Source organism: Gigantopelta aegis, chromosome 3 (assembly GCF_016097555.1).
Source record: "Gigantopelta aegis isolate Gae_Host chromosome 3, Gae_host_genome, whole genome shotgun sequence".
Taxonomy (NCBI): domain Eukaryota; kingdom Metazoa; phylum Mollusca; class Gastropoda; order Neomphalida; family Peltospiridae; genus Gigantopelta; species Gigantopelta aegis.
This window is the reverse complement of record NC_054701.1, coordinates 34,568,606-34,584,625: the sequence shown is the minus strand read 5'-3', so window position 1 is coordinate 34,584,625 and position 16,020 is coordinate 34,568,606. Positions and strand designations below refer to the sequence as shown.

Here is a 16,020-nt window from a genome sequence, read left to right as displayed (position 1 = left end):
GTTTAATGTTATTTATTCTGCATTTAAAAATCTTAAAAAAGCATATATTTTTGTCTTTAAATTCATTATGTACTTGCATTTTTTAAATTTGACATAATTATAACAATTCACTAATCTTTTTTATTCAGAATGCAGATGAATTTCACAGTGGCCATTGATTTTACTGCCTCCAATGGCAACCCAGCTACCCCAACCTCTCTACATTACAATAACCAACGCCAACCAAACCAGTATGCGGCGGCCATTCAGGCAGTAGGGGAGATCATCCAGGATTATGATTCAGACAAATTGTTTCCAGTGCTAGGTTTTGGTGCCAAGTTGCCCACAGGACAAGTGTCGCACGAATTTGCTTTGGTGAGTTTATCAGAGAATACATATTGTAATGAATTAATTAATTTTGAACTTTTCAACATCTGAATTTCTGAATTTCAATCAGCATTTGTGTTTGTCTTTGTTTTCAAGTTCATAAAAAAGAAAAGAAAGGAATGTGTGTTTAACAATTTGTTTTTAACGACACCACTAGAGCACATTGATTAATTAATTATTGGCTATTGGATGTCAACCATTTTTCCTAATGCAGCAAGGATCTTTTATATGCACTTTGCCACAGACAGAAAAGCACATACCACAGCCTTTGACCACTGGTTGGGACAAGAGCAAAATTTGTTTAACAACACCTAATAAAATTTTACCATATGTGTATTGAAAGACTACATAGTGAGAGAGAAAACCATTGCTGCTACATAAGTTACTTATGTTGAAGAGCAGCAAGGATCTTTTATATGTATTTTAACACAGACAAAATAGCACATGTCACAGACTTTGATATACAAAGATGGGGCTGGATTTAGCTCAGTCGGTTGAGCACTCGCCTGAGGTGCTTGTATTGCAGGATCAAACCACTTCGGTGAATCAATTCAACTGATTGGGGTTTTTTTTCTCGTTCCAACCAATGCACCAAAACTGGTCCAAGGCCGTGGTATGTGCTTTCCTGTCTGTGGGAAAGTGCATATAAAAGATCCCTTGCTGCTGATGGAAAAATGTAATGGGTTTCCTCTGATGACTATGAGTCATAATTACCAAATTGATTAATAAATCAATGTGCAGAGCACTTAATCATACAACCCTAAATACCTCAGGTCAGTGCTCTACTACTGAGCTACATCTCACCACAAGTAAATGAAATTCAGCTTTTTGTACACTAAATATATATTTTTATTGTGGTATTTCTATGTTGTAGAACTTCAACCCGACGAACCCGTACGTGGCTGGTGTGGAGGGAATACTTCAGGTCTATCACCAGGCCTTGCAGCGTGTACAGCTGTACGGGCCTACAAACTTCTCTCCTGTCATTAACCATGTGTCAAAGTAAGTAGACACATTTATCTCTGCATATTTGTTGGTGTAGTGGTTAAAGCCATTGGCCTTAAGACGTCTAGATGGTGGGTTCATATCCCAGTACTGGACCGACACCAGTCTGTTTTAATGACCCACGGAGAAAATATACGTCCACTGCACCCACTTCTCTCTCTCTCTGTTTCTCTCTCTGTTTCTCTCTCCCTCCCTCCCTCTCTCCCTCTCTCTCTCTCTCTCTCTCTCTCTCTCTCTCTCTTTGCTCTCTCTCTCTCTCTCTCTGTCTCGCTCTCTGTCTTCTCTCACTCCCTCTGTCCCTTTCACTCTCTCTGCCTCCCCTCCTCTTGGCTATCTTCCTCTACCCTCATCTCCTCTCATCACCCCTTCCCTCCCCTACTCTCCCATCCCCCCTCCTCTGACCTCACTTCCAATTACCTCGCCTCGCCTCAGTGCAAACCCATGATGGAATAAAAATTGTCTTCCATTGGCCATACTAATGTTTGGTCACTGAGAACCAATCCAGTTCTGTCTCCCCACTCCATTTATTTTTGAGTACAATGTAATTTGGTTTCTGCCTGTGGATCCAGTTTAAATAGGGGCCCATTATATGTGCTCGATAAAGAATTCCACAGCTTATGATTGATTGACATTGCTTTTTTTCAGATTTGCGTCTGCTGCACGAGATGGGTCCAACTACTTTGTGCTTCTAATCATTACAGATGGAGTTATTACTGACATGCCAAATACCATCGATGCCATTGTTAAAGTAAGATGTTTCATACACTGTAATTTTTACCTTTTAGTTTTCTTAACACAGTAAAATTTCTTATCTTTTGTAGTGAAACTCACTGAAAGAGACAAAGGTTATCAGACAATGTCTCATCATTCTATTACGGAAGTCATATTTGGCTTGTCATTATTTTCTGATAATACATGTATCTTTATGTTTGGTCTATATAAATTTTGGAATAGTCGTGGGTCTTCATATGTTATTGGGTAGTTTCCATGATGGCGACAGATGTATGGCATTTAAAACGTTTAATTAAAAACAATTCTTTGCTTATTGCCCTTTCCATTTTAGCATCTTTATTGAGTAACATTTAACATTCACTAAAACATATTTATCATGGGTGCTAAATGAATTGGTTTATTTGATAGATGTTTCATTTCAAAATGTATTTACCTACTAGTAGTATTTTAAGATAATAATAATCTTTGTTTGTTTTAGGCATCATCTTTACCCATGTCTATAATTATTGTTGGAGTTGGAAATGATGACTTTGATTGTAAGTTTATTTGAATTAAAAAACAAATTCTTCTTTTAATACCACTGCTTCCTTTCCATTCTCTCATTTGAATTCCATGTTATTTCTTTCTGATCTGGCAACTATCTTTTAACTTCTTTTGCTGTCCACCTCCACATCCTGGTCCTTGTCTCCAACTGCCTGTCTCTTGTGGTAGAGGATGAGGATGCCAGGTGGGTTCAGAGAAGCGCACAGAGACAGAGGAAGTTAAGACAGGTAGGTGATGGTGTGGACAGCTCAGAAGACAGAGTCGGAAGAAACTGACAGATTGAAATAATGGAGAAATTGAAATTTGTTTTATTTTAAAACAATGAGAATGATAGACAGAGGGTGCTATATGACAAAGATGAATGAAAGCATGAGCCAGCTTTGACAGGTTTTGAATGACTGTGATCTTTTTTTTAAATATTAATGTTAATTATCATAATAATCACTATATTCAGGTAAATGTTATACAGTTTCTAATACTTTATACTTTGACAAAGCCTATAAATTGATCCTTCTTAAAACAGTTCTTGTTTTCAGTAGTCCAGTGCAACTCATTTTTCAATTTCTTTTAACCTAATAGTATTTGTAAAAAAAAGGGGGCTGCTTTTATACACTTTGGATTCCAGTTAATTTTACGACAATGGTCAAAATATCAGGGCACAGTATTTCATGTGAACCATTGTCCTATAATTATTTAGTCTAAAGCATTACTTTAGATATTACATGGTATTTGTGACTAATAAAAATTGTTTTAACCATTTTAATAGCCATGAATATGCTTGATGCTGATGAACAAAGACTTAGCAGCAATGGGAGATATGCTGAAAGAGATATTGTCCAGGTATTGCATAAAGTTAGCACAATACTGGATGTTTGATACTGTGAAACCCCTCAAAACAGGATTTTCTCTTAACCATATACCCTTTAAAACCAGACTTTTTTTGGGGGGGTGGGGGGTGGGGTGGATTTAGCTCAGTCGGTTAAGTGCTCGCTTGAGGTGCTTGCGTCACAGGATTGAACCACCTCTGGGTCCATTCAACTAATTGGATTTTTTCTCATTCTGACCGGTGCACCACAACTGGTCAAAGGCCATGGTATGTGCTTTCCTGTCTGTGGGAAAATGCATATAAAAGATCCCTTGCTGCATTAGGCATATAAAAGATCCCTTGCTGCATTAGGGAAAATGTAGCGGGGTTTTTCTGATGACTGGAAATTACCAAATGTTTAACATCCAATAGCTGATGATATACACATGTATTAATTAACGTGCTCTAGTGGTGTCATTGAACAAAACAAACTTCTTCTTTTTTTCTTTGGACCCATGTATTTAAAGTTTTGTGTTGTTTAACGACACCACTAGACCACATTGATTTATTAATCATCGACCGTTGGATGTCAAAAGTTTGGTATTTTGACTCGTAGTTTTTAGAGGATACCTGCTACATTTTTTTCATTAGCAGCAAGGGATCTTTTATATGCACTATGAAATACCACTTGTGGTGCACTGGCTGGAATGAGAAATAACCCACCAGGCCCACCAACAGGGATCGACCCTAAACCGATGGTGCATCAGTAGAGCACTTAACCACCGGGATACATCCCACCCTCCCATGTATTTTAATGACTTTTAATTTTCTCTGACAAATGTTTAATACAGAAAGACACACACACACACACTTACACTTACACTTACACACACACACATATATACACACACACACACATACACACATACACACACACACACACATATATACACACACACATACACATATACACATACACACACACATACACATACACACACACTTACACACACACATATATACACAAACACGCACATACACATGCACACACACACACACAATCATAATATGTATTTGTTTTACTGTTATTGACACTGTATGAATAATTTCAGTTTCTATTCATTTGTTTCTTTCGAATGTTGATTTATGGTTGGTTTTATTTGTGTATGAACATGTATTATATTAATACTATTGTGTTCTTTTCATTTTAATATTCAAGTTACTGGACATTGCTCATTGCTTGTCCATGGGGAAAACTGTTAGGTCTTATGGTTATCACAATACTGTCCTCCCTTGGTTAACATTTATTTCATACTAATTAACAACTAAATTTACTAAATTGTGGATTCAACATTTTGGGATTAATTACTTTTCACAAATTTGTTTTATTAATTGCAGTGTTTTCTCGTTGTTAAAGAAAAAGAGAGATAATAATTACATTTCCCTATTGTGGTTTTATTTTACAGTTTGTACCATTTAGAAACTTTGTTGGCGGCCGATACGGACCAGACTTGAGCATCAGTAAAGGTTACCTTGCGAAAGAGGTGCTGGCTGAGATCCCAGGTCAAATTACAGAGTACATGAAGAAACGAGGAATCAAACCAAAACCACCGCAGGAGAATATTGCCATACCAGGCTCAGTCTCCAATAACGCAGCCACGGTGACTGCTCCATATGGTGCCGGAACACAGGGAAGTCAGCCTTTACAAAGAGGAACCGGACACACAGCATCAGTTCATTCACCGCAAGTAGGAGATGGTGTAGCAGTACAAGGAACTGGCCCTTATCAGGGAGGAAATCCTCAGGGGTCTGCTCCTTACCCAGAAGCCCAACAGTGGGCAGCTCCGTATCCTGGTGGCGCTTTGCCAGGAAAGCAGCAAGGGTCAGCACCACAGCCAGGGGTGCCCGCTCCAGGATATGCTCCAAGTTCAGGAGCTCAACAGTGGCCCGCTCCATATCCTGGAGGAGCTCAACCCAGTCAGGCTCCTAGACCAGGAAGTCAAGGATCAGTTTCCTATCCTGGGGCAACTCAGGGGAATGCAGCAGTAGCTCCTTACCCTGGAGCGGGTTTGCCGGGTCATCCTCCAAATCAGGGAATGCAACAAGCATCAGCTCCTTACTCAAATAGTGCAGCTCCTTACCCAAGTGGAGCAACACAAGGATCTGCTCCTTATCCAGGTGGAGCAACACAAGGATCAGCTCCTTATCCAGGTGGAAAAACACAAGGATCAGCTCCTTATCCAGGTGGAGCGACACAAGGATCTGCTCCTTATCCAGGTGGAGCGACACAAGGATCAGCTCCTTATTCAGGTGGCATGACACAAGGATCGGCTCCTTATTCAAGTGGAGTGACACAAGGATCAGCTCCTTATTCAGGTGGAACAGCACAAGGATCGGCTCCTTATTCAGGTGGAGTGACACAAGGATCAGCTCCTTATTCAGGTGGAACAACACACGGATCGGCTCCTTATCCAGGTGGAACAGCACAAGGATCGGCTCCTTATCCAGGTGGAACAGCACAAGGATCTGCTCCTTATTCAGGGGGTGGAGCTCCCTATCCAGGTGGAGAAGCTCCCTATCCAGGTGGAGGTGCTCCCTATCCAGGAGGAGGAGCACCTTCCTACCCTGGAGTGAATCCACAACAAGCTGCACCTAATCCACAAACTGCACACCAGGGATCAGCTCCCTATCCTGGAGGTTCCCAGTATGGTCCAGCTGGAGGTGCTCCATACCCTGCAGGTCCTCAAGACCCCAAAACTAACGCCCCTTTTGCTCCTCCTTCAAGAACTGCATCATTGCCTCCAGGAGCCCCACCACCGTACCCAAGAAGCTAACAAGTGATGATATTTTTGTATATATATGATTGCTCACAATATGAAAATATTTTCATTTTAAAATATGGTGATTCTGTCTAAAGGTTCTACAAATGCTCAAAACAATGTTCCATACCCCGAAGCAAATGCAACCTTTGTTGCTGCACCAAGAACTGCTATAATGCCTTCAGGTGCTCCTGTGCTAGGAGCCCTTCAACCATAACCAAAAAACTCAGTAATTATTGTATTTCTCTGTATCGGTTGTTCACCATATGGAATTGTTTTCATTTGAAAGTACATTGACTGATTGTATGTGCTTTTATTTTCAGCTGGCAGCTAGCTGTATTACTCTTTTACTTATGCCAACTTGGCCACATCCTCTATTTGTCTTTTTTTGTTTTGTTTGATCTTATCTTTAAAAATACCGTTTTAGATGATGCTGGCTTTCTACCAGAAAGTAAATTGAGGGTACGAGATTAAAAAAAAAACCCAGACCATAAGTACGCCGACTAAGTGGTTATATAAGTTTGAAATCTTTTGAAATTGGGACACTGTATTTTATGTGCTTCGACAAATTTTAAACAGCAGTTTTCTTGCTATCTGCTATCAAAACATAAAAATATATCTGTTAATTTTACCCTACGTACCCTGTGCCAGAAACCCTGTGATGGGAGTATGTTGTCTGCTTTCAGTTTTGTTGGGTCTGGGATTTAAGTTCATCATGAAAATGCTAACTGTCTACCAATTTAGTCTTGCGAAAGAAGTACAGTTTCTAATACGACTGTTCTTTCCAATATCATAATTCACCACATACATTATACAGCTTTACACTGTAATATTTTAACATTCACAAAACAAGCAATGCATAATAATGGGTTCTGTAACTGTAAGTAATCTGTTAGAAATTTTATTATGATGTGAAGTTGGGATGGTGGTCATATGTAGATAAACATTTTTAAGTACTGTGTTTTCTTTGACTGAAGAATTAATTTTTGACAAGTTTATACTTTAATCTTGCCAATGATTTTTACTAAAGATTATAGTTTCTCTTCTTTTGTATGATATTTCTTTAAATAAAACAACAAAATAGGAGTTATCTGCATGTAAGATATTGACAGAACACCTACCGTATCTAGGAAAGCTGTAGTCATTGTTCAGTTGCATGGATTTAGAAATCAGTTTTGACAATTCTTTAATCATTTGATTAATGAAATAATGTATTGATAAAGATATGAAATATTTATGGATTCTGTTATTTTCGTTTTAAAGATACATGTACTAGTTCAGAAATCAAAATGATTCTACATTCTGGGGTTTTTCTAAATCACTTTTGTGAAGTTATTTTCTGTGATATGTTTTTTGTGAGTAATATGTGAATTATTGCCAGTTATTTTAGCTAGGTGAGACTTGACACAAATAGGATTACCATTTTAAGATGGTCTTTGTGAATTTGATGGTGCTTGAAAAGCCACAACTGCTCAGATCTAGACAAAAAACTGTTATTGTTTATTTTGTATAGACATGAAATATTTACAGATGTCCATGATTATATAATATTATATATAATTCATTTCACGTTATTTTCGTGCTTATATCCAAATAAGGTTCTAGCACGCTGTCCTGGGCACACACCTCAGCTATCTGGGCTGTCTGTCTAGGACGATGGGTTAGTTGTTAATTGTTAGTGGTTAGTGAGAAAGAAGAGAGTGTAGTGGCTTAACACCTACTCATTGACTCGTTAAAATTCGCTCTGGGTGGGAGCCGGTAATGGGCTGCGAACTCTGTACCTACCAGCCTTATGTTCGATGGCTTAACCACGACGTCACCAAGGCCGGTATTTATTATATATAATACTCAGATGTTATGTTTGGGCTTGGACATTTTAAAGTGCTGATTCCGATTGCTTTTAGAACAACTGCACTATTTTCAGTGCTTAGTGCTCAACATACACATCATTGTTTGGCTGTCACATTTCTTTTATGGCAGTGAATTGTGGGACCTTCCTCTATTTTACATTTTAAATTTTGTTGTTGTTGTTGTTGTTGTTCTTCTATTAAATATTGTTATTCCTTTTTTTTTAAATGTTTAGTATGAATTCATCATCAACTGATATACATTTTGGACTAAAGTTTGTCATAAGGTGTCCTTATTACTCAACATTTGTGTAATTAATGACAAAAGATATTTTATTTTGTCACCCTAACCCTAACCCTAACCCTAACCCTAACCCTCATTGATTTATTTAGACAATCCTTTTACCTTTCATTGTGACTATATCGGTGTGACTGAAACTATTAACAGTAACATATTCCACTACTGGTATATGTTAAAATGACAATTTTACATCTCAACGAGGTGGAAGGTAACAAATTGATACAATTCAGGGGTGCAGATAAATATTTCTCACTAAAAACCTTACTATTCCTTCAGAATTTCTACTAGTCCATCAGCTTAATATTAGCTGTAATACAAACTTCAAATTATCATTCATTTCAACTACCGGTACATTCAAGCATGTTGAAATCTTTTTATTACAGATTTCATATTGATATAATTTACAATGGGTGAAACGAGAGTAATAAAGTACAAAGAAAAGTAACCAAAATAAAAATAAATGATTTGTTTAGTTAGTCCAGAAAAGGAGATCACCCATCAGACTGGTGTGACATCTTTTATCTTTCATCTGTCAAAAAAAAAAAAAAAAAAAAATCAGTCTCTGGTCAGACCAAAGTTCAAGAATTGATGCAGCTTCTTTTTTTTAAAGCATAGATTGCACAGAAAAGGTTGGTATATTTGATACCGAAATAAGGGGCATATTTAAATTAAAACCAGAATGCACGTCCATTTTGGCTCCAAATGCGGTTTTATGTCCTGCACACGCTGACCAGAGACCACACATTCATTTTGTTTGGCCTTACATGTGATATTTTGAATAGGACATGATGTACCTTTAAACATTTTGATTAATGACCTCATTCCGATTGTGTTTACTCTTCCATTTAGTTTAGGCAGCAGATCTATAATGGCTGTGTCTTTTGTGATTATATATTCCTTATAGATTTTCATTTTTCATTTAATATTTCTCCATTTAATAGTTCTCCATGTATATTACTAGTATTACATGAACATTTTGTGCCTATGTATTGACTGCTTAACTTTTTAGAATTTAGCTTTTAGTTTTTCATGATTTAGCTTTTAACTTTTTAGCCAAAATGGCATCCAATACTTGCAGTATTGACTGGAGAGTGTACATTGTATGTGTTCCAAACTCTCAAGTCAGTAATAACCACAACTATAACTGCATCAGGAAGATGGAACCTTTGACTGACTGCATTGTTGAATCTTGCCAATATATTCAGAATGATAAAAACTACAATGTTAACAGGCAATGAGAATGTTCAGTTTTATAAAAAATTTAAATAAAGTTTAATGTAAAAAACAACAATCCTGAACTTGGTTTGTGTAGGCAAATTCAAAGATGTCTGTGTTTAAAATATTCTTCCCGACTTAGACGTGCCTTCTTACATTCTAAATCTTATTCAACCAATGACCAATAATACATTTAATATATTTTCCAAAAGTTTTTTTTTTAAACTGAGTTCATTCTCACATGTCAAACATTATATACTAGACATTTAATTTATTACATTCATTATGGCATTTTTTATAGCATTGATTGACATATATAGTGGTTTTACAAATACTCATTTTCATTCAAACATACCGGTGTATAATTTGTGTTTTGAATTGAAGCTGATCTTTTCCACACAAAAATCATCCACAAAGTCTGTCAAGTAAATTATGCTGTTTAAAATTTCAGTTTAATACATAACATTTTATTACTGTGATTATTATATTTAAAGCATCAATGTAAAATCATCATTTGTTTCCTGGATGGTATTGCAATAACTGCCATCATTTTCATCAGTATGTCAACCTACAGTAGTCATGTGTCACTACCTATACCAGTAAAGCATGATTTTACATACATGTGGCTGATTGGTAAAGTAGAATTTAATTTTTTTTAATTACTGCAAAAAAAAGAGAAGCAAAACACTTTGTTTAATGACACCACTGGAGCACATTGATTTATTAATCATCGGCTATTGGATGTCAAACATTTGGTAATTTTGACATACGGTCTTATAGAGGAAACCCGCTACATTTTTCCATTAGTAGCAAGGGACTTTTATATGCACCATCCCACAGACAGGATTGCACATACCACAGCCGTTGATATACCAGTCGTGGTGCACTGGCTGGAACAAGAAATAGCCCAATGGGCCCACCGACGGGGATTGATCCCAAACCAACCACGCATCAAGCAAGCGCTTTACCACTGGACTACATCCTGCCCCTAATTACTGAAAATTCATGCATTAGATCTATGGATTGTCTTTCCCAGCTTCTTGCTGGAAATTCATGCATTAGATCTATGGATTGTCTTTCCCAGCTTGTTGCTGGAAATTCATGCATTAGATCTATGGATTGTCTTTCCCAGCTTCTTGCTGGAAATTCATGCATTAGATCTATGGATTCTTTCCCAGCTTCTTGCTGGAAATTCATGCATTAGATCTATGGATTGTCTTTCCCAGCTTCTTGCTGGAAATTCATGCATTAGATCTATGAATTGTCTTTCCCAGCTTCTTGCTGGAAATTCTCAGACATTTGTTGTGACAGTGCTAAATGTTCACAGGTGCATTGTTTCAACGGCTAAGAAACACTGGTACCACTTTTGACTACCTATCGAGCATCTGTGGAATATTCGTGGTAAGATAGCTGCAAATGGAGATCAGGTACCGAGTTTCCTCCCGGATCTTTAGTGATCCCTATATATGACAATCAAACCTCTCCTCATGAAATGTGCCGTCATCTGTTAACAAAAATTATGAATTTGTGTAAAAGAGATTGATCTTTAATGTTTTATCATTATCTTAAATAAATTGGAAAAAGAACAAAACATTTATTTAATTTAAAGATGTGTTGTATTTAAGTATATTATTTAAATATATATATACCCTTCAAAAAAAGAAGGGGAATTCTAGTAAGAATTTACATTTGCCAAAATTGTAAGGTATATTAGCTGTGGGGAATGGTTATATGATAATAGTGAATTAACTGGGCAAACATTACAACTGGTAGTTCAGTATTACAGTAGGTTTTATGACCACCAAAGATCTTGAAAGACGATTGGGGTCAGAAGTGAAATTTGAAAGCTGATGTTTTGTTTATTAGTAAATGGCAAATTCAAACAATAAAAAGGAAAAAAACCCAATAACAACTATGATCAACAGAATGAAACAGATTAGCCGTAATAATGTTCCACGGTGATTAATCGACCTTCCTGGAAATTGTCAAAATCGAGAATGACACCCCATGCATGTGTACGGGGCAACACTTACTATGTGATGCATGTACAAACTATGGAATATGTTTCGGTGTGTTGATAAACAGACCTGAATGTTCTTTACTAAGATGTCTGTGGTCAAAACGTATGTTCGGTCTAATAGTTGATATTAACATTAATATTTCAGGTTCCCCTACTTTTTTTGAAGAGTACAATGTATATATCATATTATGTTACTAGAAAGTACTTTTTGTTGTTTCCATACAATAAAATGTGTTCAGTCATTAATTTGGTATCAAAACTATTTCTCTTAATACATGTGTATAAGAAAACTTTTATTTTATGTGCAAGTAAATGCATAATTACAAACAATGTATATGTATATATAAATACATGTAAAAAATATATAAAAACCATTGCTGATAAAACTGAGGATTGATTTTTGTGGTTAGTGATGCTGATGATCTTTGAGAGGTCGGCACCAACCAGCAATGTCACATTTAATATCCCTCACAATCATGCATGTATCTTATCCCAAAATGTCATCTGTGAAAGTTGTCAGGTTTATGAAATAGATCGAGTGTCTTTGAGTGTCTTTTTGGTTGACTAAAGTTTATTATTTTATTTTACTTGGAAGACTTCACAACTGCATATTACTAACCCTTTAAGCCACTAATTAATACAGGTAAAAAAAAAGTGATGTCTTTTTTTTAAAACAATAATTTGGAGAAAACTATAATGATGTGCAATAACGGTGGCTGGTTGAAATGTTTCAGAAGATTGTGGTTCAGCCAGCATAACTTGTGGCCTTCCACTACAGAGGATGGTCAGTGGATAAGTCCAGGTTATGCATGTACAGTGGATATCGTCACACCAAAACATCTCGCAATGTTGCCAATATTAATTCCTTCTTCAAGCATTCCAACCGCTCTCGTGGTTATTTTAGGTCAACTATGGTGATATGGCTAAAATGAATGTTATTTGTTTTTAAAGTGTTCAATCCATTTTCAAGGAAAACAGTTGGGCTTATGTGCAGGAAAACATTCATTCCTAGCCTGGAAGTCATCAATTTACCCTTCTCCTGATCACCAGTTCAGCATTTCGACTCAACCATGCATGTGCAATATGTCCTCAGATGCGTTTTAGAGCACTGAGTTATAACAATATGTAGAAATACATTTTTCTAATATGTATACTTTCTTTTTGTTAAGAACATATATGATTTAATCTTTTAACAACACTCATTTTTTTGTAAGTTTCTTTAAATGTTTTTAGTAAGTGATATAAGCGGACAGGCTCCCATTTTTGTGTTTGTATGTGGGGGATGGGTGAGGGGAGGGGGGATGGGTGAGGGGAGGGTGCAGGCCGATTTTTGCCCAAATTAAATCAAAATCCCTGAATCTAAATAACATTTATTCACATTGGCATTACAAATGAATCACTTGGCATTTTTACAAGTAATATTGTGCATAAAATGATGGAAATACATGGTGCAAATTATGGTTTCAGGCCACTTGACCCACCCCTACCCTTTTTTCTATGACACAATGCCTACATTATATGATGGAATCTCCTTCATGCAAAAACCATCTTATAATATGACCATTTACATACTTGATAAAATTGCACAACCTTCGCCAGTAAATGTTAAGGTGTTTGTATCTTTTCGCAAGGACTAAAAGAACAACAAATACAGGTAAAACAAAAAGCAAAAACTAAAATTAAAACAATAAAATAACCAAAAAGCAAAAAAACGATAAAATTGTAAAAGTAATTTATTAAATTTTTAAAAACATATTGAATAAAAATGATTACTGTACATAAAAAAACCCAGTACTTAGATCTTGTATATATGAACCATGATAAAGATAAGGAATTTGTCCAAGTCATTTCATATCTCTCTCTAAAAACTGGTCTGTGTAAGTATATTTCAGTCTAACAAAATTTACAAAATATGTCAACCATAAATAAAACATTTCCTAAAACTTTTTTTATTTTTTGCTTTTTTAAAAAATATTTTTGATATTGCAGCATAAAGTACATTCATATTGTTTTTAACAACCAGTTACAGGTAAATGTACATTCCTTCCAACAAATATGGGCATCAGAGCCTAAAAAGGGAAATACTTTTTCTAAGCATCAACTGACTGAAAATATTTCAATAATTTAAGAATCTGTAAAACAAGAAATAATAATACAAGATAATAAGTCATGTTCCTTCTATTTAAAAGAAAATTATTGTTATTACAATTATAATAAAATGATAAACCCCCCCCCCCCCCCAAAAAAAAAAAAAAACCACACGTTTTATACATTATGATGCATTCAAAAATCCCAAAACTACATTTGGTTCCAACATGACACCATGTACCATATTTTTAAAGATTATGAAGGCCACATTTTGTTAGTTTTATTTTTAATATGTTTATGCATCATATTTTTTGTTTATTTTTAACTGCTATTAAATATATATTTAAAAATAGTTTAGTGATCTAGTTGTATGATGATCCTGCACCATTTTTTTTTTTTAAATTTGTCAAATACACCTTTAATGAATTGGCTTGTTTCTGCTAGCATCTTTTTGAATGATGGTGAAAAGTGACACCATGTCAACAATATATTTAGAAGCAGGTATACCACCATGTAGTGCAATCAGATTATCATCAACACAATATTTGCTTGAACTGTTAATTAAAACTGACCACTGCAGGCCAAGACTTCTATTTTTTTTTATCTACCATCAAAATAAATGTACTAGTTAAATATAGTCTTGGCTTGCCTAGAGGAGTTGGGGCTTTTTTTTTATGTGTTCAGTTTTTGATATAGTACAGACACATATGCAAATACTACTACTGATAACCACAGAACCATTTATTTTAAAGCATCTTTGTTTTTTTATGTGTTCAGTTTTTGATATAGTACAGGCACATATGGAAATACTACTACTGATAACCACAGAACCATTTATTTTAAAGCATCTTTGTTTTTTTATGTGTTCAGTTTTTGATATAGTACAGACACATATGGAAATACTACTACTGATAACCACAGAACCATTTATTTTAAAGCATCTTTGTTTTTTTATGTGTTCAGTTTTTGATATAGTACAGACACATATGGAAATACTACTACTGATAACCACAGAACCATTTATTTTAAAGCATCTTTGTTTTTCATCTTTTGCACAACTCCAAAAACTATTCATATGGAAAACAACACTTACAATAACAATACCAAAAAAGCCCAACAGGCTGCTATTTTACATATTACAAGCCGGTTATAAAAATGTAAGTTTAACCTATTAATTCATACATTTTTGTATGTATAAGAGTTTTTAAAAATGTCAGCATGAAGGATTAAAAGCACTTCGGAAATAAAATGAGTATTTTCTGACATATAAAACAATTTGAGCATTTTAAAAATTTTATTTTAGTTTTAAAAAGACACGTACAGTATGCTGTGTATTTTAACACGTACCAAAATGTATCTGAACTTGCAAATCTTGCAAGAATTGTACTACAGGGTTAACACCCAAAAATAGGGAGGTGGCTTTATGACTAACTAAATAGCAGTTTCATAAAACACAATTCGCTAACAACCAACCGAGCACAAAAACAACAGCATTGGATAACACACACACAATTTGTGTTAAAAGTCACAGTTAAATATAAATGAATAAAATTATCACAAAATACAACTCCTTAATTAAAGAGACTGTCCTGAGTGATGCCACTGAAATAGATTTTCAACCAATACAATCTTTTTGTCGACTAAAATTACATATTAAATAGATTTTCTTGTTTGTTTCAGTGTTTGTGTATTCAATGTGTAGTGTTTTCCCTAGCTTGTTTTAGCATGGTGCAGCACCATGCCTCACTAGTCTAGCATCATCTTGCCTTAATCAGCACCATGCTGCACTGAGATTAAAAAAACCTTTTTCAATAATTAATTCTAGAATTGCCTTGATAAAACACTAACAAAAATGTATTATTAATTAATAAAAGTATCTGTGTTATATATGTTGCCATTCATTTATTAAAGCAAGAACATTAATTACATTTATGTTTATTTCAATTAGTTTTTTTGTCTTGAATGCAAAAAAAGTGCCCTGAAAATGGTCAAAATTGCCACCAAAGTGTTTTGTCTACCATGCCTTGCCAAATTTCTAGGTAAAACACTAATGTTTTTTTTCTTTTTCATACTAATGTTTGTAGTAGCTCAAACTGGATTTTACCCACATAACATTTGGTGCATGCCGTAGTCCTAATAATTAAATCTTTCACAATTTGTTATTTATCCTAACTGACTGTATATTATAAAGTTGATTGATTGGTATAAACCAATTGTAGCCAATGATGAAATTCCAATCAATTCCTAACACAAAAAAAAACAGAGAGTAAAGTTTGTTT

The 16,020-nt window shown here is 35.2% G+C and overlaps 1 protein-coding gene across 1 annotated transcript in view; it reads left to right on the top strand.

The window, feature by feature from the left end:
- Positions 1 to 7,505, top strand: part of LOC121367928 (copine-8-like) — a 28,204-nt gene extending 20,699 nt beyond the window's left edge. The window contains exons 15-20 of the mRNA XM_041492384.1: positions 129 to 354; positions 1,241 to 1,368; positions 2,017 to 2,119; positions 2,582 to 2,639; positions 3,413 to 3,486; positions 4,918 to 7,505. Coding sequence (XP_041348318.1) covers positions 129 to 354; positions 1,241 to 1,368; positions 2,017 to 2,119; positions 2,582 to 2,639; positions 3,413 to 3,486; positions 4,918 to 6,285 — 1,957 coding nt within the window. The 3' untranslated portion in view covers positions 6,286 to 7,505. The remainder of the gene's footprint in view (positions 1 to 128; positions 355 to 1,240; positions 1,369 to 2,016; positions 2,120 to 2,581; positions 2,640 to 3,412; positions 3,487 to 4,917) is intronic.
- Positions 7,506 to 16,020: the final 8,515 nt, after the last annotated feature.